At 42.1% G+C, this 25,771-nt stretch overlaps 1 protein-coding gene across 1 annotated transcript in view; it reads right to left on the reverse strand.

Annotated features, from left to right (window-relative positions):
• LOC111975957 (voltage-dependent R-type calcium channel subunit alpha-1E) overlaps window positions 1-25,771 on the reverse strand; it is a 139,916-nt gene that overhangs the window by 52,781 nt on the left and 61,364 nt on the right. Inside the window, 5 exon segments of the mRNA XM_070447414.1 lie at window positions 172-381; window positions 730-819; window positions 4,013-4,066; window positions 4,201-4,316; window positions 4,604-4,707. Of these exon segments, the coding sequence (XP_070303515.1) occupies window positions 172-381; window positions 730-819; window positions 4,013-4,066; window positions 4,201-4,316; window positions 4,604-4,707 (574 nt within the window).

Consider the following 25,771-nt stretch of genomic DNA (forward strand, 5'->3'; position numbering starts at 1 on the left):
GAAAGAGGAACTCTGCATAGTCTGAAATACAAACAACAACAACCCTCATGAACACAGTAAGAAACAAACATCTCAAAGATTAACGTCACCAGACATTATTTATTTTGGATGGAGATGATGGTACGTACCCGTGTGTGTGTGTGTGTGCGTGTGCGTGTGTGTGTGACTTACAGAGGAACACAGACAGCCAGTGGGGTTGGTTGTGATGGACGATGGCAACACAGAGTGTGTTGAGGGCCACCAGGCCCAGTACGGTCCAGTAGAAGATGTGTGTCTTCACCATGCGGCGGATAGAGATACGCAGCAGACGCTCCTTCCGCTTGAAATAAGCTGTGGGTCCTCTCTTAGCACTCCTGATGCTGGCTCTGGTCATCGGGATGCCTGGACGGGACAGCCCATTTAAGATCATTACTAAAATCCCCCTAGTAGTGCAATCACAAATAGACAGTATATTTGAGATCTCTCCTCTGTCAAATGTTTCACTTGCACAATAGATACAAAGGCCTTCTCATCCATTTAGCTTAGCCACTGACTGTAACATGTAATGATGGCTGGAACTGATGAGCTGCCATTTCCAGTTTTATTCCCGATACGACAATGACAATCTCCTCTGTAATTACAGAGTCTAATACGGAGGGGGTGCCTGTTGCCTGATGGCAGATCATTCAACCATTTGGGATGTTAGCTACAACATACTGCTCTTTTCAGTGGCTTCACACACACACTCACCCACAGAAGAGATGTCACCGTACTGCTCCTCCTCTGGGCCCCGATGGACGGCATCCACCCCTCTCCTCTTGATGGTGGCCCTCTTCAGCACTGCAGCCAAAGGTTTCACATTGTCACCCCGCAGAAAGCCCACACAAAACACAACGTTTCTGACACTCCAACACAGACAATATGTCATGAGACACACACGTAGATATACAAGATCATGAGGGCCTTACTAACGAGAAGAGAATGGTGAAAATAATAAACTACATGCCACTGTGTTTGGTGCTTTGGGTATTGTAAAACAAGAGTACAAACATATGCATTTAGAAGACATGTGTAACAGATTACAGAAACATGGTGTTATTAAAATATGCATCTATTGTTATTACTGTATGATGAACCCAACTTAACTTCAACTAATTGTTGTTGTTGTTGGTTCTATTATCTGGGCTATAACCCACACTCACAGTAAGTTTCAGACAATATCATATCATATCATTCTAAAGAGCTGTATCGATGCACACATATTTTTATATGTGCCTGATGCGGAAAATACCACTAATTATTAGGGTGAGTTGAGCTCTTCCCCCAGCCAACCCTCGTACATCCCCACCACCTTTTGGTTAGAATCTCATTTATTTATTAATATTTACCTAGACTTTCCCCCTTTTAATAAGCCAGTGAACCAATAGTGTTTGCACGAGGCACACACTGGCTGACACCCAGACATTTCATTTGAGTTGCTATGGCAACACTGGCGCACTCTCTCAAAGCTATTACATCTTCTGAATTTGTTTCCACTGGAACAGCTGGAACTTTTTACGGCTACTTTTGGTTTGCTTGTGCCAAATTAAATGTTTGAAGTTCAGAATGGCTCGTTTTTTTTTTTTGTAAGTGTGGTTTGTGGAACAATAGCTGGCTTTATTTAAACGTTCATGTCAGACTGAGTTGTTGAAAAGGAACAAAAGGTGGCAAGGAAGTGTAGAATAGAAGTTGTTCCTCACCATGGTTACCGCCTGTATTCCATTCAGACAGCCTCTTGGGAGCTGTCAATCAACATTTAATAAAAACGATTTGTTTGTTTGTTTGTTGGGGGGGAAAAATCATGCTTCACTTGATAGGGTCATAGCTTTGTGTAAGGGTTTGTCTTGTAGGTTTAAAAGTCCATATTGATATTGAGGTAGCAGAGATGATTATTTTGGGGGTACAGCATGCATGGTCCTCAAAAATCCTAACCAAAGTTGTTTTTGAAGTGCACCACACCAGAAGCAACAACAATGGTATTTTAGGCATAGCTATTCTTGTGAAGATTTGCTTCTAAATATGTCTTTGGAATAGATATACAGTACCAGTCAAAAGTTTGGACACACCTACTCATTCAATGTTTTTTATTTATTTTTACTATTTTCTACATTGTAGAATAATAGTGAAGACATCAAAACGATGAAATAACACATATGGAATCATGTAGTAACCCAAAAAGTGTTAAACAAATCAAAATATATTTTATATTTGAGATTCTTCAAAGTAGCCACCCTTGGCCTTGATGCAGCTTTGCATAGTTTTGATGTCTTCAATATTATTATACAATGTATTTATAATCTTCAAGAATTTTGCAAACTCTTGGCATTCTCTCAACCGGCTTCACCTGGAATGCTTTTCCAACAGTCGTGCTTTTCCAACAGTCGTGAAGGAGTTCCCACATATGCTGAGCACTTGTTGGTTGCTTTTCCTTCACTCTGCGGTCCAACTCATCCCAAACCATCTCAACTGAGTTGAGGTTGGGTGATTGTGGAGGCCAGGTCATCTGATGCAGCACTCCATCACTCTCCTTCTTGGTAAAATAGCCCTTACACAGCCTGAAGGAAGGCAAAATTTGACTCATCAGACCAAAGGACAGTCTAATGTCCATTGCTCGTGTTTCTTGGCCCAAGCAATTATCTTCTTCTTATCGGTGTCCGTTAGTAGTGGTTTCCTTGCAGCAATTTGACCATGAACGCCTGATTCACGCAGTCTCCTCTGAACAGTTGATGTTGAGATGTGTCTGTTCCTTGAACTCTGTGAAGCATTTATTTGGGCTGCAATTTCTGAGGCTGGTAACTCTAATGAACGTATCCTCTGCAGCAGATGTAACTCTGGGTCTTCCTTTCCTGTGGCGGTACTTACGAGAGCCAGTTTCATCATAGCACTTGATGGTTTTTGTGACTGCACTTGAAGAAACTTTCAAAATTCTTGAAATTTTCCAGATCGACTGACCTTCATGTCTTAAAATAATGATGGACTGTTGTTTCTCTTTGCTTATTTGAGCTGTTCTTGCCATACTATGGTCTTTTACCAAATAGGGCTATCTTCTGTATACCACCCCTACCTTGTCACAACACAACTGATTGGCTCAAACGCATTAAGAAGGAAAGAAATTCCACAAATAAACGTTTAAGGCACACCTGTTAATTGAAATGCATTCCAGGTGACTACCTCATGAAGCTGGTTGAGAGAATGCCAAGAGTGTGCAAAGCTGTCATCAAGGCAAAGGGTGGCTACCAACACTTTTTTGGTTACTACATGATTCCATATGTGTTATTTAATCATTTTGATGTCTTCACTATTATTCTACAATGTAGAAAATAGTAAAAATAAAGAAAAACCCTTGAATGAGTTGGTGTGTCCAAACCTTTGACTGGTAGTGTATATCGTGAGTACACACAAGCCCAGATATATTACAAAAACAGGATAGCACACACGTTTAAGAGTATTGCGAGATAAAACTGCTCAAAGTAGTTACACTGTCATGAGAAAGTGTTAGTAAATGACTTTCACAGAGTCAACCAAACTGATTGTACTGTAAGTTCCAACACTCAATGAGACATAATGTATACATATCAGGCCTCAGGAGAGACTGAAATTAACAGTGAGAATCAAAACACCTACTTTTCCTCGCTAGCACTTACCTAAGTAAAATAATTTGTGGTTATCTATGTATCATGCACAGCGCATAGGGTAATATGATATTATTAAATTAATAATATCCCACACTCACAATGTGGGATATTAACAATTACGATATTAACAATTACAATTACGATTTTCTACAAATGATATGTTTCAGTCTAGGCCAATGTRTTAGTTATGCTTACAGTGTGTGATTGTCTTAGAGGACAGGCAGATGAGAAATATTCTCATGGTAGACAGTCATGTGTACAAAACAGAATGCCATAAATCCAGTACAGACAGATAAACAGTAAACTAATGCAGGGGTCTAAAGACAATATAACCAATGGGGCCATCTTTCCATTCTTACCATCAAGAGCAGAAGGTCCTAAATTCTTATTCTCCTCCGCAAGCATCACCTCTTCTGCAAAGCAGACCCAACAATGAAGTCTGATTCATACAGTAGGAAAGTAAATATCAAGGACATTTCTGAGGTAACCTTTTAAAAGCATGCCATGTATTGGGTCTGTAGTGTAGTACAGACAGTGGTTTCAGTACCTGCTCTGTCGATCCAGGCTCGGTAGCCATTGAGTTCCCGCTCAATTTGCTGTTGCCTCCGTAGCTTCATGAACGCCCTGCGGTTTTCCACCCGCTCCCTCTCCTTGGCAAACTCCCTGCAAGCCAAACAAAACAGCAGATAATGATTGTTCTGGGACCTGCTGTTCAGCGCTAACCTGACCTCCCTCTCATTCAGACACCATGGGAGAGAAGTAGTGTGGAGGGGGGAGATTCTATCCTTGTCTCCTTTCCATGCAGTTAATTAGAGTATATTGTGCATTCACCTTTTGAAAAAAAAACATTAACTTGTACAGACGGTGACAGAGTGTATAAAATACATGCCAGCTACCCCGGCACAATGTGGCGGTACCACAGTGCTGCTGTAATGTTAAGGTGGACTCACCCTGAGAGAACTCCTAAAACCAGGTTCAGCACGAAGAAGGAGCCGATGATTATCAGAGGGATGAAGTACATGCAGTTCCACGTGGGGCCTAAGGCATCGTTGGTCTGTGGAGATACAAAACAAACAGCAGACAATAACCAGGAGCTATTGAATCCAGGAGAAAGCACTGTGTTGTTATACTTTATACCAACACAAAAAATGGAGCCCCACATTGTTGTTCTGCACCTGAGATCCATGAGTATAAATCATATTTTGACATCATCATCAATGCATGATTTGTGCAAAGTGCAAGTTACAGTCCTGTCTCAAGACAGGATTGAGCCCAATATGGACATGCATGTCTCTGGCTCTGTTCCATCCTACAGTCAGAGTTTATTAATCCATTAGTGAGAGTGGGACGCCATGAGAGAGGAACCAGTGGGACTCCTCCTGAAGTGTTGAAGCAGTGCAGAGCTGCAGACGGAGCCGTAAACAGTCTGGGCTCCAGATACCTTCCACACACACAAAAATGTATAATATCGGCACAAATACCACAAAGTCATGGTACCAATATTATATTTTTGTGTGAACCATGTTCAAATCATCTATGACTTTGTTGATCTTCACAATTAAGTTTAGATACTTTTGGATGTTTTGGACATGATGCGTGAAAAATGCTAATATCGGTACTAGGACCTGGTTGGGATTGGTGCCACAAATGCTTAAACGTWAGCATTTGGAAACAGTCCCAGGGAAATAAGACCAAAGCATGGCATGGATTAGCTTGTCCATAGACTGCTTACAGGTTAAGGAAACCAATGTGTCATTTGGTCATTTGGGTGAGCTATCCCTTAATTATCTAAAAGGTGGTGTTTCCACGATCCCAAGCAATTGTTAACAAGTAAAGATGGCTATGACTAACGCCTGACTAAAGCRAGTGTAGTTTGACCTGCTGTGCACTGTCTGCATGCTGCTGCACCTTGGGTATCTGTGGTTTATCAGACAGCAGCGTTCAGAGTCAGAGAGTGGTAGTCTTTAACAAGCTATTAGGCTGTACCCCACATCCTCAGTTTCACAGTTATACAGAGCTCTCAATAACGTAATGAGGGGGCCTATTCTGTTCTCTACCTCCATGTGACAATTCCCTTTGTCCACGATTCATAAACGGTTTTCACTGTAACTTGAATGTGGACTTTGGGGAACATAATGGATATATATGAAACTGAAAACCAAGTTGATCTGCGTTAAATAAAACAGAAGGATATAGTGTGCAGCAGGGAGGCAGAGACAGCAACTGCCTGCTGGTGTCTCAAACCCAGAGAACAGAATTATTGATTAGCTCTGGGCCAACATGAGAGGGGAGGTTGGATCCTGTATGGCAGTAAGTGGATTCTGTATCAGAGAATGCAATGAAAACAATAAAGAGCAGCATCTGTACTCAACCTTGTTTTAGCAGACTGCAATGAAGTGGATGGAATGGTTTGTTTGTGAGTGACTTACTGACTGACTAAGAGTCTGTGTAAGTGTACATATGAAGAGTTTCACTCCAAAACGTTATATACTGTATCCACTTTCAGAAATGTTGGTAAATTAGTTTTTATTGTTTAAAGAAATTATGAAAGAGATTGGTGTGTTTTTTCACTATCTTATCAAGGCATGGGGTTGTTCAATAACAGACACACATTTGTTAAAAATCTATCACTTGATGGTTTCATTTCGGAGAGGCAAATAATCATGTTTTTTTGCACTTCACTCTTAGACAAATAAGTAGTACTACTAGGTTTTACACAGTAGGTTTTACAGTCAAATGTAACAAATAGCTAAACATTTTATAAAGAAATGTACAAATTATACATTTGTGACATTAATATTATTATTATTATTTTAAATAATTCAATACAGTAATATGAGCTCCGTAAGTAAAAAAAGAAAAAAAAGTTTGGCAATGGCCCTCAAATCCTGAAAAGGTTCTACAGCTGAACCATTGAGAGCATATTGACTGGCTGCATCACTGCTTGGTATGACAATAGCACCGCCCTCGATTGCATGTCGCTGCAGAGGGTTGTGCGGACAGCCCAGTACATCACTGGAGCCGAGCTCCCTGCCATCCAGGACCTCTATATCAGGCGGTATGAAAAGAAGGCCCAGGAAAATCGTCAAAGACCCCAACCACCCAAGCCATAGACTATTTTCTCTGCTGCCGCACAGCAAGAGGTACCGGTGCTCTAGAACAGCTTTCATCCCCAAGAAATACGACTGATAAATAGCTAACACTATAGCTACATGGACTATCTGAGTGTACCTAGTATCTTTATTGACCTTTTATTTCAATATTTGCACTGTCTCTATGCACACTCACAGGGCCCTACACACACACACACACACACACACACACACACACACACACACACACACACACACACACACACTGTCACTCCAACACACACACAAACACTCACTCCATCATTTGCTCACTTACACATAATATGCAGATACATTTATATTGACTCTACACACCCGCACACCCACTCACATACAACCTGCTGCTACTCTGTTAATCTTATATCCTGTTGCCTAGTCCTCTTACCCCCATACATATCTACCTCCATCACTCCAGTATTCCTGCAATGTAAATATAGTATTGGAACTGACTTTGTAAATATTTTATGTATATAGTATGCTTACTTACGTAATTACTTTATTGTGTATTTCATATTTCCTATTCTTACTTTGCATGTGTTTTTTCTAGTAATACATTGTTATTGATTATTGCATTGTTGGGTTTTGAGTTCGCAAGAAAGGCATTTCACTGTACTTGAAAACATTTACATTTGACATTTTTGTCATTCAGCAGATGCTCATCCAGGGCGACTTTATGTAAGTACATTCATCTTAAGATAGCTAGGTGAGACAACCACATATCAGAGTCAAATACTTTGGATAAGAACATTTCATTCCAGTTAAACAATGGATATATAGCGTTTTGCAGAAAAACACATTTTCATACTCAAATCTCAAATCGAAGAAAACAGTAATATTTTACACACACACATGAAGGAACCCATCAGCAATCATTACTGTTGAAAAAAACTAATCTGAAAATTAGCGTTTTGGAAATAAATTCTTCATGTGCACATGTGTGTTTGACTGAGTGTGTGTGTGTACGTTCATGCAGTGTTTGCATTCCTGTAGAAAGGAATATGAAACAGCAAACAGTYTTAGAGACTCTCTTGTCTGCTAGCCCTTTTAACCAGCAGAGCAGACTCATTCTCTACCCTCCACTGTCTCTCTTCATTCCTTAATATATTCCATTCACCATAATGTAAGTCAACATAATATAATCACGGCAGAAAATCATCTGCTTCCATCAATTTAAATAAAGAGCCGTGAAAGCAGTGAGCAGAAAGTATGGCCTGGCATTTATGCTCTGTGGTTAGGCCTATCATACACTGTGCTACACTGGTAGTCAAGCAGTGAAAATGACATCTTTAATCAAAATCAATTCAATGTATTTTCCACTACCTTACGGAAGATGTGTTAGGATAATCTTTCCGTGAATCTCAATCCCAGGGTATCTATGATCTAAACCYTATGATTACCCTGGTGAGGACAGTGGTTTTCAGAGGTTGTGTAGCATATGGCAAGCATGTTATTCAGAGTAAAGCCACAGGCATTTTCATTTTCAAATGAGCATTTTGATAAAATGCTGAAAGGAGATAAAAGATTATGTTCCTGTGTCCAGGCCCTTTTCACTATATTGACTCATTTTGTCAACACAAAAAGGCAAGAGGGCTTCAACAGTCTTCAATTGGCAACTCATTGATTCTTGCTCTGAAACCAGTGCCATCACCATGTCTAGAAAATAAAACAATTAGGTACAAGCTGACAAAATGCTCTTGCTATCACGTTCAAAATGTTACACTTGTGGTTGATGCTATCCAACACAGTAGAAGACTTTTAATTTCTAAATAAAGCTATTCAWCAGCATACATTGGCACATGCTGATGTTACTAATATCCCTAGGCATGCCATGAATGAAGTTGTATTGCATTGTATTACATCACCATCATTAACAAACAACAGAGGGTTCAATAGGCTGCTACTCCACTGTGATATTAGCATGAGAGTGAAATGAATGGGGAAAGAGAAAGAGGCATTAAAGTTGTAATCCTTGATGGTGAAACAGRCACGTTCGTTTGTGATATTATATCAACAATGAAGTTACTCCAAACAACAAACACAGTTTTTCCCTTCGGAGACAACCCTGCACGTGTGATAGAAGAGCATAATATGTACTGAACATTTTTCTTACCATGTTGCACCACCAGTGATAACCAGTCATTCAGGGGGGTTATGAGCCCCACGTGTTTAGCTAAAAACATATGTATATATATAATTTTACCCCCTTTTTTGGCCTGTTTTGAATGTTATTTCGGCATCAATATGTGTCACATATCAGTTTGCAAACAATGAAAAATATATAAAAATCATTAAGTTAATAAAGCTGCATGCAAACATGGTCTCTTTTTTGCCTTCTTGAATTAGGCAGCTCCAAAATGCAGGTGGTTCAGCCTAGCTCAGTGCTTTCTGTGGCGGTGGGGCTGCCAGCGGAAAATACGGAGCGTAGGAGCTAGTAATGTTCTTTATTTGCGCCGTGATTGGCTCAGTGTTCTGTTGCTCATGGGMACACTACGTCACCACAACATCTACAAGGAGTGCTCGGAAATTCAAGCCCCTTGTGTGCTACCATAGAGTTACATTAGAAGTGCCCATCTAAGGCGTCTCAAGGTCATTGGCCACAGATAAAATTACGTTAAATCACGTTATATCTACAGTACCTTTGATTGGACTTTCAAAATCTTAGCTATCAAGCTAGCAGTCATCATAATGAATCAAGTCGACAATCTACAGGCAAATCCTTTCAATCCTTGTCATATGAAGAGAAATAATGAAGAGAAATTATAGATAAAACGTATCGGTGCTCATCGGCCATTGGACATAAACATTACACAACAAGTTTGAAATCGCAAATTCAACAATGAATGGTTTGGAAGACATCAGATTGCATTGCAAAGCAATCACTAGCCTGCTATTCAGTGGAGTGGATGTGTGGTACCAAGTCTGGGTTTAAGGGTCCAAGCTTAAAAGGATAAACATTCAACATTGGCCATGCTGTCAATCCAGCAMGACCTCTGCTGCGCTCAAAACAACTGGAAACTCGGAACTGCGAAATCTGACTTCTGAGTTAAAGACAACTGGGAACTCCGAAAAAAAAGAGCTCCAACGGTCATCCAACTCGGAATTGCAAGTCGGGAACTTAGGCCTCTTTCTAGAGCTCCGACCTGAATATCACTGACGTCATCATGATTCGACCATGTTTTTTTCAGAGTTTATAGAGAATGGCAGACTTTGATGATCTTCCAGTTCAAGTGAGCATAGCACAAGGGAAAGGGGAAAACCTAGTCAGTTGTCCAACTGAATGTATTCAACTGAAATGTGTCCTCTGCATTTAACCCAACCCCTCTGAATCAGAGAGGTGCGGGGGGCTGCCTTAATCGATATCCACATCTTCGGCGCCKGGAAAACAGGGGGTTCTTCGGCACACCCTGCCTTGCTCAGTGGCAGAACAACAGATTTTTACCTTGTCAGCTCTGGGATTCAATCCAGCAACCTTTCGGTTACTGGCCCAACGCTCCAACCACTAGGCTACCTGCCACCTTGAATCCAAAAATGTATTGTATGTTGCTGAAAAAATTATGTAATATGCCAGGGAGATATGTTCAGTGCCTTCGGAAATATTCAGACACCTTGACTTTTTCCACATTTTGTTACATTACGGCCTTATTCTAAAATGTATTAAATAGTTTTTTCCCTCTTCAATCTACACACAATACCCCATAATGACAAAGCAAAAACAGGTTTTTAGAAATGGTTGCGAATAAAAATAAAAAACGGAAATATCACATTTACACAAGTATTCAGACCCTTTACTTAGTACTTTGTTGAAGCTCCTTTGGCAGCGATTACAGCACCAAGTCTTCTTGGGTATGACGCTACAAGCTTGGCACACCTATATTTGGGGAGTTTCTCCCACTCTTCTCTGCAGATCCTCTCAAGTTCTGTCAGGTGTGTGCTGATCCAAATCGACGTGTGTGCCGATCCAAATCATGTCCAATCAATTGAATTTACCACATGTGGACTCCAATCAAGTTGTAGAAACATCTCAAGGATGATCAATGGAAACAGGATGCACCNATATAAAAATCATTAAGTTAATAAAGCTGCATGCAAACATGGTCTCTTTTTTGCCTTCTTGAATTAGGCAGCTCCAAAATGCAGGTGGTTCAGCCTAGCTCAGTGCTTTCTGTGGCGGTGGGGCTGCCAGCGGAAAATACGGAGCGTAGAGGTTCGTGATGTTCTCTTGTTGCACCGTGATTGGCTCAGTGTTCTGTTGCTCATGGGMACACTACGTCACCACAACATCTACAAGGAGTGCTCGGAAATTCAAGCCCCTTGTGTGCTACCATAGAGTTACATTAGAAGTGCCCATCTAAGGCGTCTCAAGGTCATTGGCCACAGATAAAATTACGTTAAATCACGTTATATCTACAGTACCTTTGATTGGACTTTCAAAATCTTAGCTATCAAGCTAGCAGTCATCATAATGAATCAAGTCGACAATCTACAGGCAAATCCTTTCAATCCTTGTCATATGAAGAGAAATAATGAAGAGAAATTATAGATAAAACGTATCGGTGCTCATCGGCCATTGGACATAAACATTACACAACAAGTTTGAAATCGCAAATTCAACAATGAATGGTTTGGAAGACATCAGATTGCATTGCAAAGCAATCACTAGCCTGCTATTCAGTGGAGTGGATGTGTGGTACCAAGTCTGGGTTTAAGGGTCCAAGCTTAAAAGGATAAACATTCAACATTGGCCATGCTGTCAATCCAGCAMGACCTCTGCTGCGCTCAAAACAACTGGAAACTCGGAACTGCGAAATCTGACTTCTGAGTTAAAGACAACTGGGAACTCCGAAAAAAAAGAGCTCCAACGGTCATCCAACTCGGAATTGCAAGTCGGGAACTTAGGCCTCTTTCTAGAGCTCCGACCTGAATATCACTGACGTCATCATGATTCGACCATGTTTTTTTCAGAGTTTATAGAGAATGGCAGACTTTGATGATCTTCCAGTTCAAGTGAGCATAGCACAAGGGAAAGGGGAAAACCTAGTCAGTTGTCCAACTGAATGTATTCAACTGAAATGTGTCCTCTGCATTTAACCCAACCCCTCTGAATCAGAGAGGTGCGGGGGGCTGCCTTAATCGATATCCACATCTTCGGCGCCKGGAAAACAGGGGGTTCTTCGGCACACCCTGCCTTGCTCAGTGGCAGAACAACAGATTTTTACCTTGTCAGCTCTGGGATTCAATCCAGCAACCTTTCGGTTACTGGCCCAACGCTCCAACCACTAGGCTACCTGCCACCTTGAATCCAAAAATGTATTGTATGTTGCTGAAAAAATTATGTAATATGCCAGGGAGATATGTTCAGTGCCTTCGGAAATATTCAGACACCTTGACTTTTTCCACATTTTGTTACATTACGGCCTTATTCTAAAATGTATTAAATAGTTTTTTCCCTCTTCAATCTACACACAATACCCCATAATGACAAAGCAAAAACAGGTTTTTAGAAATGGTTGCGAATAAAAATAAAAAACGGAAATATCACATTTACACAAGTATTCAGACCCTTTACTTAGTACTTTGTTGAAGCTCCTTTGGCAGCGATTACAGCACCAAGTCTTCTTGGGTATGACGCTACAAGCTTGGCACACCTATATTTGGGGAGTTTCTCCCACTCTTCTCTGCAGATCCTCTCAAGTTCTGTCAGGTGTGTGCTGATCCAAATCGACGTGTGTGCCGATCCAAATCATGTCCAATCAATTGAATTTACCACATGTGGACTCCAATCAAGTTGTAGAAACATCTCAAGGATGATCAATGGAAACAGGATGCACCTGAGCTCAATTTTGAGTCTCATAGTAAATGCTTAATTAAATAAGGGTTTTGATTTGATATGTTTTATATTTGTAATACATTTGAAAGAAATTCTGAAGACCTGTTTTTGCTTTGTCATTATGGGGTATTGTGTGTCAATTGCTAAAATATTTTTTAAATCCATTTTAGAATAAGGCTGCAACGTAACAAAATGTGGAAAGAGTCAAGGGGTCTGAATACTTTTTGAAGGCACTGTATACTGTAGCTAAGAAAGTAATACTAAGTGTATGTTGTGTGGTAAGCTGTTAGGAGCCAATGTGCCTCACCCTAATAATTTGTTCCCTTTTCCACCCGTGATTTTGCKTACTGTTCTGACTTGATGGTGCACATGTAGCCTTTTGCCTGTTTTAGAGAAATMTAATTATAAAATATTGTAAGAGCTTTCGTTGTCTGCTTATATGCACCCTTTATTTATCCTACGGTTCTGACTTGGTATACAGGCCCATGTTCTGAATTCTGTCGCTCTGCTGAACAAATAGTTATTTGACAACTGTACATCCGTCCTAGTTCGCTCATTAATGTCTTAATCGAAATTACGGATTGCCTCTTATCTACTCGTCATCCCATTATGCCATAGTTTGTCCATCTCAGTTGACAGTATAAACCACATTTGTTTAAGCAAGTCAGCCATATCAGCAATGTTTTTTGAAAGGCAGTAAATGAGGCTGAATTAACTTTTTCGCTGCCAGACAAGGCTCCGCTGATAGCCAGGTGGAGCAATAGGAAGGTGTTGGGACTGCTGTTGGGACTCTGCTGTTGGGACAGCTTTATGTATGCCCTAACAGTTTGTGGGCACCGTTTGTCACCATTATAGTGCAATTCYTGTACTGTTTAGTGTTGTAGTGTAGTGGCTTTGCTGGCATGCATCAAACATCATCAAAGATTTACAGGCTAAAATCACCACTGCGCGCAACGCTCCTCAGCTCGGCAACAAAGACAATAATAACGCTTGTGGGGCTGACAGCGGTGCTGTTTCCCCCTACTGCGAATTCCATCTTTAATGACGAGAACTGATTCAGCTTGCCGAGGGAGAAGAGCGAACATGATTGAGTTTGCTTGAACTGGGCAGGCAGATGATCAGATTAGGGAATTCCTACACTGTCTTTCTGCACCCCTCCAGAAATAGACGTTGCCTGACGCAACATAACACCAGCCAGCCAGTCAGGCACAGGTGGTTTGTACATGGGGGACGTTCTAAGAAAACGCTCAGTGACATGATCTTCGTCAGACAGAATGTTATTTTAATTTTTTTTTTACCCTTATTTTACCTGGTAAGATTGTCTGTGAACACATTCTCATTTACAGCAACGACCTGGGGAATAGTTACAGGGGAGGTAGGGGAATGAGCTAATTGGATGCTGGGGATGATTAGGTGGCCATGATAGTATGAGGGCCAGGTTGAGAATTTWGCCAAGACATCAGGGTTAACACCCCTACTCTTACGATAAGTGTCAAGGAATCTTTAGTGACCACAGAGAGTCAGGACACTTAACGTCGGATCCGAAAGACGGCACCCTACACTGAGAAATGGGTCCACAATCCCTGCCCTGGGGTATTGGGATATACAAAAAATACACCAGAGGAAAGAGAGCATCCTATTGGCCCTCCAACCACACTTTCCGCAGCATCTGGTGTGCCATCCAGGGACCAACCAGGACCAACCTTGCTTAGTTTCAGAAGCAAGCCAACAGTGGGATGCAGGGTGGAATGCTGCTGACAAATCTATGGATGGAGGACAGGGAGAGTTAACCATTAAACTTCACACACTAATACAACTGCTCCTCCTAGTCCAGCGGCTGTACCCTTTTCATATTGAATCCAGGTATAGTATAATATCGAGGCAGTGTTATGTTACGTATACTGTAATATGGATAACTGTTGGCTGTCATTTGGCAGCAACAGATGGGGAGAGTAACAGTGTGCTATATATAGGACAGTATTCTTATCCCTCAGAGTCCCAAGATAATAAGTAATGAAATGGAAATCAAAAGCTGTGAAGCAGCAGTCAGACATGTAAGAATCATCACAACTCTCTGCAGTGTCAACAACGTCATCTCAGTCATTTCATATTGCTAGTTGAATCTGAAGGAGAAAAATCATGGAATCAGAATTTCATATTAGCTTCCAGGACTCTAATCAGAAATCAATCAGCTGCACTGAACAAAAAGCCCAGATCATTGAGTAAAACTCAAGGTTACTTTCGTTACCCCGGTTCTCTAATATTATGAAGTGAAGGGCGGTGGGTGGAAAGTCACAAGCTCAATTGTAATAGTCGCTGACCATAGGCCTAAAAGCAGGGTTGGGCAGCAAGGAAACCTTGGAAAAACCTGGGGCAAACCTTTGGCACGAATGGTGAACTGACAGTTCATGCAGCTCGCTCACTCACTTTGCGGTCCTACAAAAAGCATAAAACCTCAGATACAGAGCATTGGTAATGAATGATCTGTTTTTGGGCATGCAGTAGCCCCGAGACAAGCCCTGTGTATTTTTTTTTCAAAAGTCTCATGGAATGTAGGCCTATTTTGAACACCACACATTGGCTGCTACTGTAGGCTAAATGACAGAACAGCTATTTCCATATTAAAATGGTATTTTCTCCATTGTTTTTGATGGTAGGCCACAATGTTAGGCCTACATTAGGATCAAATAGCCACAGTAGCGTACTTGGCCACTGTTAAAACTGTAACTTAAAGCGGGTACAGCCTCAGTGCTCACAGTAAACGTACCCAGGAAGTTGCATAGAATTTTCACAACGTTCAAGTTTGCGCTCAGCAAACCTGAAATTTGCTCAGTGCCCCAAATTTTTTGAGGTAACATTGGCTGGCACTCTGTATAGTCTCAATGACTCCGAGAGGCAACCCTGTCATATCCAGATTTAACCTCTCACGGGCCAGGCCTAGAGGGTTATGGTGTCCAGGTGAGGGTGGAAAATATCAGTTTGCTTGGGTCAAAAGATCCCTGCGTAACGGGAGTTGCCAGGGCTTGTAGTACAGCAAGAGAATGATCTGCCTGGGAATCGAGGCATTCCCTCACTTTGAGTAGATTGGGGTGTATGAGGGTTAGAGGAGGAAAAGCGTAAAGCAGCACCCTCGGCCAAGAGTGTGCCAGCGCGTCCACACCCAATGGTGTGTCTTCTGCTAGTGCAAAGAACAGCGGGCAGTCCACGTTTTCATACAATGCGAAGAGACATTTATCCGGTAGCATCAAAGCAGATTGGTAGGCCAGCAGTAGGAACATAACATTACCAGAGAGGAAAGTGCCTGCCAGCGATGAGGCTCTGGGGTTGAGTTGGTTGGCCACTCTACCACTGGTGGCTTGCTGAGGCCCAGCTCTTCCATGTATTTGACATTCATGTTGGCAAAAAGTCTGTCCCAGTTACGTTTGGCTTCTGCCACGCAAGCTGGGAGGAGTTGCTTGCCTGGGACGGTGCGAGGGGAGTTTCCTCCTGTCCTACTAGTCCTTCTCTGCACTGCCCCCACGGGTTTGAGCCACTCAATGCTGAGTCTGGCCACTGCCTGTTTGCAGACATCGATGAGAAAATACTGTATCTGTCCTCCACCATCGATGCCCGGCTAAAGGTGGAAGAGGGCCTAGAGGTAAAGGCTTGCGCCTCCTCGTCCTCTTCTTCCACCGATACCTGGAGGTGGTCAGTCCTGCCCTCGCCATTCTCCTCGTCGATGAAAGCTAATCCTTTAACAAGTACCCCTTGAGCCAGGCTAGCAGGCTAGCAGGCTCCATGGCTCCGAAAAACAGATAATCCAAGAACAAAGTGAAACGTAACTAGCGTTAGCCATGTGGGCTTATATCCTAGCTAGTTAGCCCAGTGCTAGTCGGAGTAAGCTAATCCTTTAACAATGTGAACGTAGCTTGCGTTTACCTTGTGGGCTAGTAACCTAGCTAGTTAGCACAATGTAAGCCAAAGGTAGCTAGTGCTTTCTTATTCTTGTAACGAATAAAAACGTGTCTCTCGACTGATAAGCAGTGAAGCTAGGACGGTCAGTCTAGTAGTGGGGAGAAATTTGTGCTTTTTGAGGTCGGTTCGGTTTCAGTTCAATTATTAAAAAAATGACGATTTCGGTTTTGATAAATGTTTTATTATGTGGGTTGAATGCTGTAACAACACAGAATAAAACAATGAATGAAAGACTGCCCATTACTGCTTATCACTTATTAACCATCATTCATTCACATTACTTTACTTACTATACGATATTTCATTTGTTGTGTATATTGCATTTTTTTAAATTTGATGACTTGATTATTATTACAACATACAGGAAGTCCTTCTGCTCACCCGACCTAGAATTCCTTACATTCAAATGCCGGCCATATTATCTCCCAAGAGAACTCTCGTCAGTTATCGCCACAGCTGTGTATATACCCCCTCAAGCAGACACCCCGACGGCCCTCAAGGAACTTCACTGGACTCTATGTAAACTGGAAACCATATATCCTGAGGCTGCATTAATTGTAGCTGGGGATTTTAACAAAGCAATTTGAAAACAAGGCTACCTAAATTCTATCAGCATATTGATTGCAGCACTCGCGCGGGCAATACACTCAATCGCTGTTACTCTAACTTCCGCGATGCATACACGCCCTCCCTCGCCCTCCCTTCGCCAAATCCGACCACGACTCCATCTTGCTCCTACCGTCTTATAGGCAGAAACTCAAACAGGATGTACCCGTGACTAGAACCATTCAACGCTGGTCTGACCAATCGGAATCCATGCTTCAAGATTGTTTTGATCACGTGAACTGGGAAATGTTCCGGGTAGTCTCAGGGAATAACATCGATCTATACGCTGACTCGGTGAGTGAGTTTATAAGGAAGTGCATTGGAGATGTTGTACCCACTGTGACTATTAAAACCTACCCTAAACAGAAACCGTGGATAGATGGTGGCATTCGCACAAAACTGAAAGCGCGAACCACCTCATTTAACCATGGAAAGAGGACTGGGAACATGGCCGAATATAAACAGTGTAGTTATTCCCTCCGCAAGACAATCAAACTAGCGAAATGTTGGTATAGGGACAAAGTGGAGTCGCAATTCAACGGCTCAGACACGAGACGTATGTGGCAGGGTCTACAGGAAATCACGGACTACAAAAAGAAAACCAGCCACGTTACGGACACCAACTTCTCGCTTCCAGACAAATGAAACACCTTCTTTGCCCTCTTTGAGGAAAATACAATGCCACCGTCGCGGCCCGCTAACAAGGACTGCGCCCCCCCTCTCCTTCTCCGTGGCCGACGTGAGTAAGACATTTAAATGTGTTAACCCTCGCAAGGCTGCTGGCACAGACGACATCACTAGCCGCATCCTCAGAGCATGTGCAGACAAGCTGGCTAGTGTGTTTACGGACATATTCAATATTCAATCGCCATCACACTGCACACTGCCCTATCCCATCTGGACATAAGGAATATGTAAGAATGCTGTTCATTGACTACAGTTCAGCATTCAACACCATAGTACCCTCCAAGCTCATGATTAAGCTGGAGGCCCTGGGTCTCAACCCCGCCCTGTGCAATTGGGTCCTGGACTTTCTGACGGGCCGCCCCCATGTGTTGAAGGTAGGAAACAACATCTCCACTTCGCTGACCCTCAACACTGGTGCCCCACAAGGATGCGTGCTCAGCCCCCTCCTGTACTCCCTGTTCACCCATGACTGCGTGGCCATGGACGCCTCCAACTCAATCATCAAGTTTGGCGACAACACAACAGTAGTGGGCTTGATTGCCAACAACTACAGAGCCTACAGAGCCTACAGAGAAGAGGCTAGGGCACTCGGAGTGTGATGTCAGGAAAACAACCTCTCACTCAACGTCAACAAAACAAAGGAGATGATTGTGGACTTCAGGAAACAGCAGAGGGAGCACCCCCCTATCCACATCAAAGGGACAGTAGTGGAGAAGGTGGAAAGTTTTAAGTTCCTCGGCGTACACATCACAGACTAACTGAAATGGTTCACCCACACACACACACAGGAGACTGAAGAAATTTGGCTTGTCACCTAAAACCCTGACAAACTTTTACAGATGCACAATCGAGAGCATCCTGTTGGGCTCTATCACCACCTGGTATGGCAACTGCACCGCACTCAACTGCAAGGCTCTCCAGAGGGTGGCGTAGTCTGCCCAATGCATCACCGGGGGCAATCTACCTGCCCGCAAAGACACCTACAGCACCTGATGTCACAGGAAGGCCCAAAAAATCATCAAGGACAACTACCATCCAAGCCACTGCCTGTTCACCCCGCTACCATCCAGAAGGCGAGGTCAGTACATGTGCATCAAAGCTGCGGCTGAGAGACTGAAAAACAGCTTCTATTTCAAGGCCATCAGACTGCTAAACAGCCATCACTAACTCAGAGAGGCTACTGCCTACATAGAGACTCATATCATTGGCCACTTTAATAAATCACTAGTCACTTTAAACAATGCCACTTTAATAATGTTTACATGTCTTACATTACTCATCTCATATGTACCTTATACCATCTATGCCACTCATCCATATATTTATATGGACATATTCTTATTCCTACCTTTAGATTTGTGTGTATTAGGTAGTTGTTGGGGATTTGCTAGATTACTTGTTAGATATTACTGCACTGTCGGAACTAGAAGCACAAGCATTTCGCTACACTCACATTAACATCTGCTAACCAATACAATTTGATTTGATTCCAAGTCATCATCTAATTTCTATAGAGCTGCAGCCTATGCTATCTGACAAAATCACTATTTTAGTAGTTCTTCAAAGTAAATAAGGCATACTTTTATGACTGCTGTATACCAACTATCAATCACTTAGATCATGTATTTTCAGGTAGAAGCAACTGCTCTCTATCCCTCTCGATCGCACATTCTTCTGTCTCTTCTCTTTGTCTTCATGTCTGTTCCACTGTAACCAAACGTAGCAGGTGTAAAAGAAACACACAGACCGACCGAACAAGTAGGTGCGCAATGGATTATGGTCATTGTGGTTAATTACCATGTTGTCTGCACTAAACTATGCAGAATATTGGCCTGTTGAAAACTACAACTCCCTACTGCATCACACAGTTCAGGCTTGATCTGATTCTGATCTCTAGAGAAACTGAGCAATGTGCGCATTGAGCAAAAAATAAACAAATAAATGGAAATCAAATAATTGAACAGACTTCGGTCAATTAGTTCTTTAAAAAAAAGAAAAATAACCTACATTTTGTTAATTGCTCAGCACTACGGTCTAGTCAACGTGGCACGGTAGTGGCTTGTGATAAATGAGAGAGCAAGCTTGTAATTCAACCCTTCCAGGTAGAAAAGCTAGTTGCTAGGGTAGCTAGCTTTGCGGCAGGCTAGCCAGGTTAACTAAGCCTTGCATCTAAGCTAGCCAAGTCTCAGTAGCCTCCGTGTGATGTTACTGAGACAAAGGGAAGAAAAAGCTGAAAAGCTCATTCTTATCCGAAGTGAAAACTTTCCTTTTGGTAAAGTCACCCAACACAAAAGACGAGATGAAAAATCTGCACTCGGAAGTGTAACCTCGCAGCACACCTGTGAACAGTTAACCTCTTATGGCTGCAGGGGCAGTATTGAGTAGCTTGGATGAAAGGTGCCCAGAGGTGCCCAGAGTAAACTGCCTGCTCCTCAGTCCCAGTTGCTAAGCTTTCCTTATGGTGAATCGTTAGGGATCGATATGAAAACAGCCAGTGAAAGTGCAGGGCGCCAAATTCAAACAAGAAATCTCATAATTAAAATTCCTCAAGCATACAAGTATTTCACACCATTTAAAGATACACTTCTTGTTAATCCCACCACAGTGTCCGATTTCAAAAAGGCTTTACAGCGAAAGCACCACAAACGATTATGTTAGGTCCACCGCAAAATACAGAAAAACCAGCCATTTTTCCAGCCAAAGACAGGAGTCACAAAAAGCAGAAATAGAGATAAAATGAATCATCTAACGTCTGATGATCTTCATCAGATGACACTCATAGGACTTCATGTTACACAATACATATATGTTTTGTTCGATAAGTTCATATTTATATTCAAAACCTCAGTTTACATTGGCGCAATGTTCAGAAATGCCTCCAAAAATCCGGAGAAATTGCAGAGAGCACGTCAAATAACATAAATACTCATCATAAACGTTGATGAAAGATACATGTTTTACATAGAATTAAAGATGCACTTGTTCTTAATGCAACCGCCGTGTCAGATTTCAAAAAGCTTTACGGAAAAGCACAATATTCAAAATCTGAGAACAGCGTTCAGCCACAAAAGGAAGCAATACAGTTACCCGCAAATTGTGCAGTCAACAAAACTCATAAATAGCATTATAAATCTTCACTTCCTGATCTTGTCGGAATGCACTCCAGGTACTTCCACAAGAAATTTTCATTTTGTTCGTTAATGTCCATCATTTATGTCAAATAGCTATTTTTGTTAGCGTGTTTGGTAAACAAATCCAAAGTCAGGAAGCGCGTTCACTAAAAGCAGACAAAATGTCAAAAAGTTCGTAACAGTCAGTAGAAAATGTAAAACGATTTATTGAATCAATCTTTTGGATGTTTAACATAAATTTCAATAACATTCCAACCGGAGAATTCCATTGACTTCCTCTCATGTGAAGGGGCATGGTCAGAGCGTATGGACAGGACTTTTGCACATGAATGTAATACATGAAACTGGGCCTCAGAGCACAGTGGTAGGTGGCAACCAACTCAACCCCAGAGCTCGCTGGCAGGCACTTCTCTCTGTTAATGTTATGTTGCCTATGCTGCCTCGACAATTGCTTTTGATGCTACGGATAATGTCTCTTTCGCATGTGTATGAGAAGTGGACTGCGCTTGTTCTCTGCACTAGCAGAAGACACACATGATGGGTGTGGACGCGTGGCCTCTTGCGAGGGTGCTGCTTTCGTCTTTTCCCTCTACCTCATCACCCAAATCCTTCTAAAGTTGGGAGGGAATGGCCTTGATTCCAAGGCAGATAGTTCTCTTGCTGGGTACTACAAGCTCCTGGCATCCGTGTAGCGAATGCAAGCTGAGTACTTTTATGACCAGAGCAACTCATGTTTCGAACCTCAGGACACATAACGTAGGCGTTGGCCGTTGGGAAGCGTGTTAAAGGTCGATTTGGTATATGACAGGGTTGGCTTCGGAGTCATTGTATGAACTATCAGAGTGCAGCAAGTGTTACTACTGTAAAATTTGGGCATGAGCAAATTTGTTAGGTTGCTGAGTTCGAACGTTTGAACGTTGTGAAAAGTTACTATGCTCAACTTCTGGGTTCGTTTACGCTGTGAGCAAAGCTGAGGGCTGTAACCGCGTAGGTTAGGGTTACAGTTTTATACAGTGGCTCAAGTACGGCGTACTGTGGCTGATTGGATCACTAATGTAGGCCTAACTAGGTGTGGGCTACGATCAAAAACAATGGAGGAAAATACATTTTATTATGGAATAGCTGTCTCTGATCGATTTTAGCTACAGGCAGCCCTGTGTGGTGTTAAGATAGGCCCTACATTACGCTATGAGATTTGAAAAAAAAAACACATCTAACACTGGGCTTCGTTCTGGTGGCGTTATCTGCGATGCCCAAAAGACAGATCAATGTGCATGGTCATGCTGTAATACTTGGAAGGTTTTTGCTTTATTTGTAGGAACGAAAAGTGAGTGAAGCCGACTGGCATGAACTTCTCATGTCCTTTCAGTGCCAAAGGTAGGTGGTTACCCCATGGTTTTTCCAAGGTTTCCTTGTGCCAGCTGCTTTTAGGGTGTATGGTATGGCGACTATTTAATATTGGAGCCTGTTGTGAGCTGAGTATCGCACACGCTCTTGCAGTTCATAATAGTTAGAGAAACGGGGTAGAAAGTAATTTAGTCCTAATGAGTTTTGTAATGATTGAGTGTTGTATGCATTGATTTTCTGACTTAGGAGTCCTGGAAGCTAATAATGAAATTCTGATGTCTATGATTTTTTTCTCCTTCAGATTCAACCGTAGCAGATAATGAAAGAAGCTGGAGTGGAGACAACGTGTGACATGGAGAGTCGTGTGTGGATAGCTTCATGTTGACGGCAGGTGGTCTGACTGCTGCTTACACAGTTTTGATTTCCATTTCATTATTATTATCTTGGGACTCTGAGGTAAGAATACTGTCCTTAATATAGCAATGTTACTCTCCATCTGTTTGCTGAAATGAACAGCAATTATCCATAGTTAAGTATATAACATAAATCTGTCGATATTACTATATTGGGATTCAATATGAAAAGGGTACAGCCGCTGGACTATGGAGAGCAGTTGTATTAGTGTGTGAAGTTTAATGGTTAACTTCCCTGTCTCATCCATCGATTTGTCCGAGCATTCCCCCTGCATCCACTGTTGCGTTGCTTCTGAACTAAGCAGGTTGGTCGTTGGTTGGTCCTGGATGGACACCAGATGCTGGAAAGTGTGGTTGGAGGCCGAATAGGATGCTCTTTTTCCTCTGGTTATTTTTTGTATATCCAATACCCAGGGCAGGGATTGTGGACCATTTTCTCAGTGTAGGGTGGTTTCGGATCCGACGTTAAGTGTCTGACTCTCTGTGTATCTAAAAAGATTCCTGACACTTATCGTAAGAGTAGGGGTGTTTACCTATGTCTGTGGCTAAATTCTCACTGGCCCTATACTATATGGCACCTATAATCACAGCTCCAATTAGCTCATTCCTACCTCCTGTAACTATTCCCAGGTCGTTGCTGTAATGAGATGTGTTCACGAATCTTACAGGTAAAATAAGGGTGTAAAAAAATTAAAATAAATTTGTTGAGAAATCATGTATCTGAGCGTGTTTTCTTAGAAGGTCCCCATGTACAAACACTTGTGCTGACTGGCTGGCTTGGTGTTATGTTGCGTCAGGCAACGTCTATTCTGGAGGGTGCAGAAAGACAGTGTAAGGAATTCCCTATCTGATCATCTGCTGCCAGTTAAGCAAACTCAATCATGTTCGTCTTCTTCCCTCGGCAAGCTGAATCAGTTCTCGTCATTAGATGGAATTCGCATAGCGGGGAAACAGCACGCTGTCAGCACAAGCGTTATTATTGTCTTTGTTGCCGAGTGAGGAGCGTTGGCGCGGTGGTGATTTTAGCCTGTAAATCTTTGATGATGTTTGAGTGCATGCAGCAAAGCCCTACATCAACAACTAAACAGTACAGACGAATTGGCACTATAATGGTGACAAACGGTGCCACAAACTGTTAGGGCATACAAAAAGCTGTCCCAACAGCAGAGTCACAGCAGTCCAACCCTTCCTATTGCCACCTGGCTATCAGGGGAGCCTTGTCTGGCAGCGAAAGTATTCAGCCTCATTTACTGCCTTTCAAAAAAACATTGCTGATATGGTGATTGCTAACAACATGTGTTTTATCTGTCAACTGAGATGGACAAACTTATGGCATAATGGGATGACGAGTAGATAAGAGGCAATCCGTAATTTCGATTAAGGACATATATGAGCGAATAGGGAGGATGTACAGTTGTCAAATAACTATTTGTTCAGGCAGAGCGACAGGAATATCAGAACATGGCGCGTTATACAAGTAAACCGTAGGAGTACAATAAAGGGTGCATATAAGAACAAGAAAGCTCTAATATTTTAATAATTTAACATTTCTCATAAAACAGGCAAAAGGCTACATGTGCACATCAATGATCAGAAAGTATGCCAAATCACGGGTGAAAAGGAACAAATTATTAGGCGGGGTGAGGCAATTGGCTCCTAACAGCTATCCATCAACATACACTTAGTTCATTATTTGCTTAAGCTACAGTATACAGTTGCTTCAAAAGTATTTAGACCGCAGCTTGATTTGCCTAAGCATTTTGTATACGTTGCGCCTTATTCTAAAATGGATTAAAAATAGTTTTAGCAATTGACAACACAAACCCAATGACAAAGCAAAACAGTCGTCAGAATTTTTCAAATGTATTTAAAATATAAGAACATATCAAATCGAAAACGCTCTATTTATTAAGCATTTGACTATAGAACTTCAAAATTCGAGCTTCAGGTGATGCTTTTGCCATCTTCATCTGATCCTCCGAGGATGTTCTTAACCCTGATTGGAGTCCAGCATGTGTAAGATTCATGTTGAGAATGCATGATGAGAATGGATCCACTCACTCGAGTTTGCTATAGACACACACTACAGTAAACTTGGAGAGATCGGCAGAGAGAGAGTGGGAAGATACTCCAAATAGTAGGTTTGTGCAAGCTTGTGGCGTCATACCTCAAGAGAGACTTGGTGTAGATGCTCCGAAAGGAGTCTTTCACAAGAGTAGCTAAGTAAGAGGTCTGAATCTTTCGGGTAAATGTAGTATTTTGTCCCGTTGGTTTTATTTATTCGCAACCATTTGCTAAAAACCTGGGTTCCTTTGTATATGGTTTGTTGTTAGGGACTTAGAGGCGTGATATAGAGGGAAAAAACTGATTTATCATTTAGAATAAGCCCGTAATTAACAAAATTGGGAAGAAAGTCAAGTGTGTCTGAGATTTTCCGGAAGGCTGAAACATATTCCCTGATATTACATTAGATTTTCGCACATACATACAATACTTTTTGGATTGTCAATGTGGCAGGGTAGCCTACGTGGTTGGAGCGTTGGCATAACGAAAGGGTTGCTGAATTGAAATCCCAGAGGCTACAAAGGTAACAAATCTTGTGTTTTTCTCCCAACACTGAAGCATCAGCAGGGTGTGCCCGAAGACACCCCCTGTTTTCCGGGCGCGAAGATTGGATATCGATAAGGCAGCCGCCCCTCTTCGTGGATCAGAGCGCGTGTGGTTAATGGCAGAGTACACATTTTCAGAGTTGAATACTTCATTGGACAACTTGACTAAGCGGTTTTCCCCTTGTCCCTTGTCCTATGTCATTGAAGCTGAAGAGTCATCAAGCTCTGCCATGTGCTCTAATAACTGCTCGAAAAAACTGTCGTCGAAGGTCATGATGACTGTCAGGTGATGTATCAGGAGAGCTCTAAGAAGAGCGTACAGTCTCCAACTGTCAGATTCCGAGTTTGATGACGTGTGGACTCCTTTCTATTTCCGGAGCTTCCCCAGTTGTCTTAACTAGAAGCACGATTTA

Source organism: Salvelinus sp. IW2-2015, linkage group LG16, assembly GCF_002910315.2.
Source record: "Salvelinus sp. IW2-2015 linkage group LG16, ASM291031v2, whole genome shotgun sequence".
NCBI classification, from domain to species: Eukaryota; Metazoa; Chordata; class Actinopteri; order Salmoniformes; family Salmonidae; genus Salvelinus; species Salvelinus sp. IW2-2015.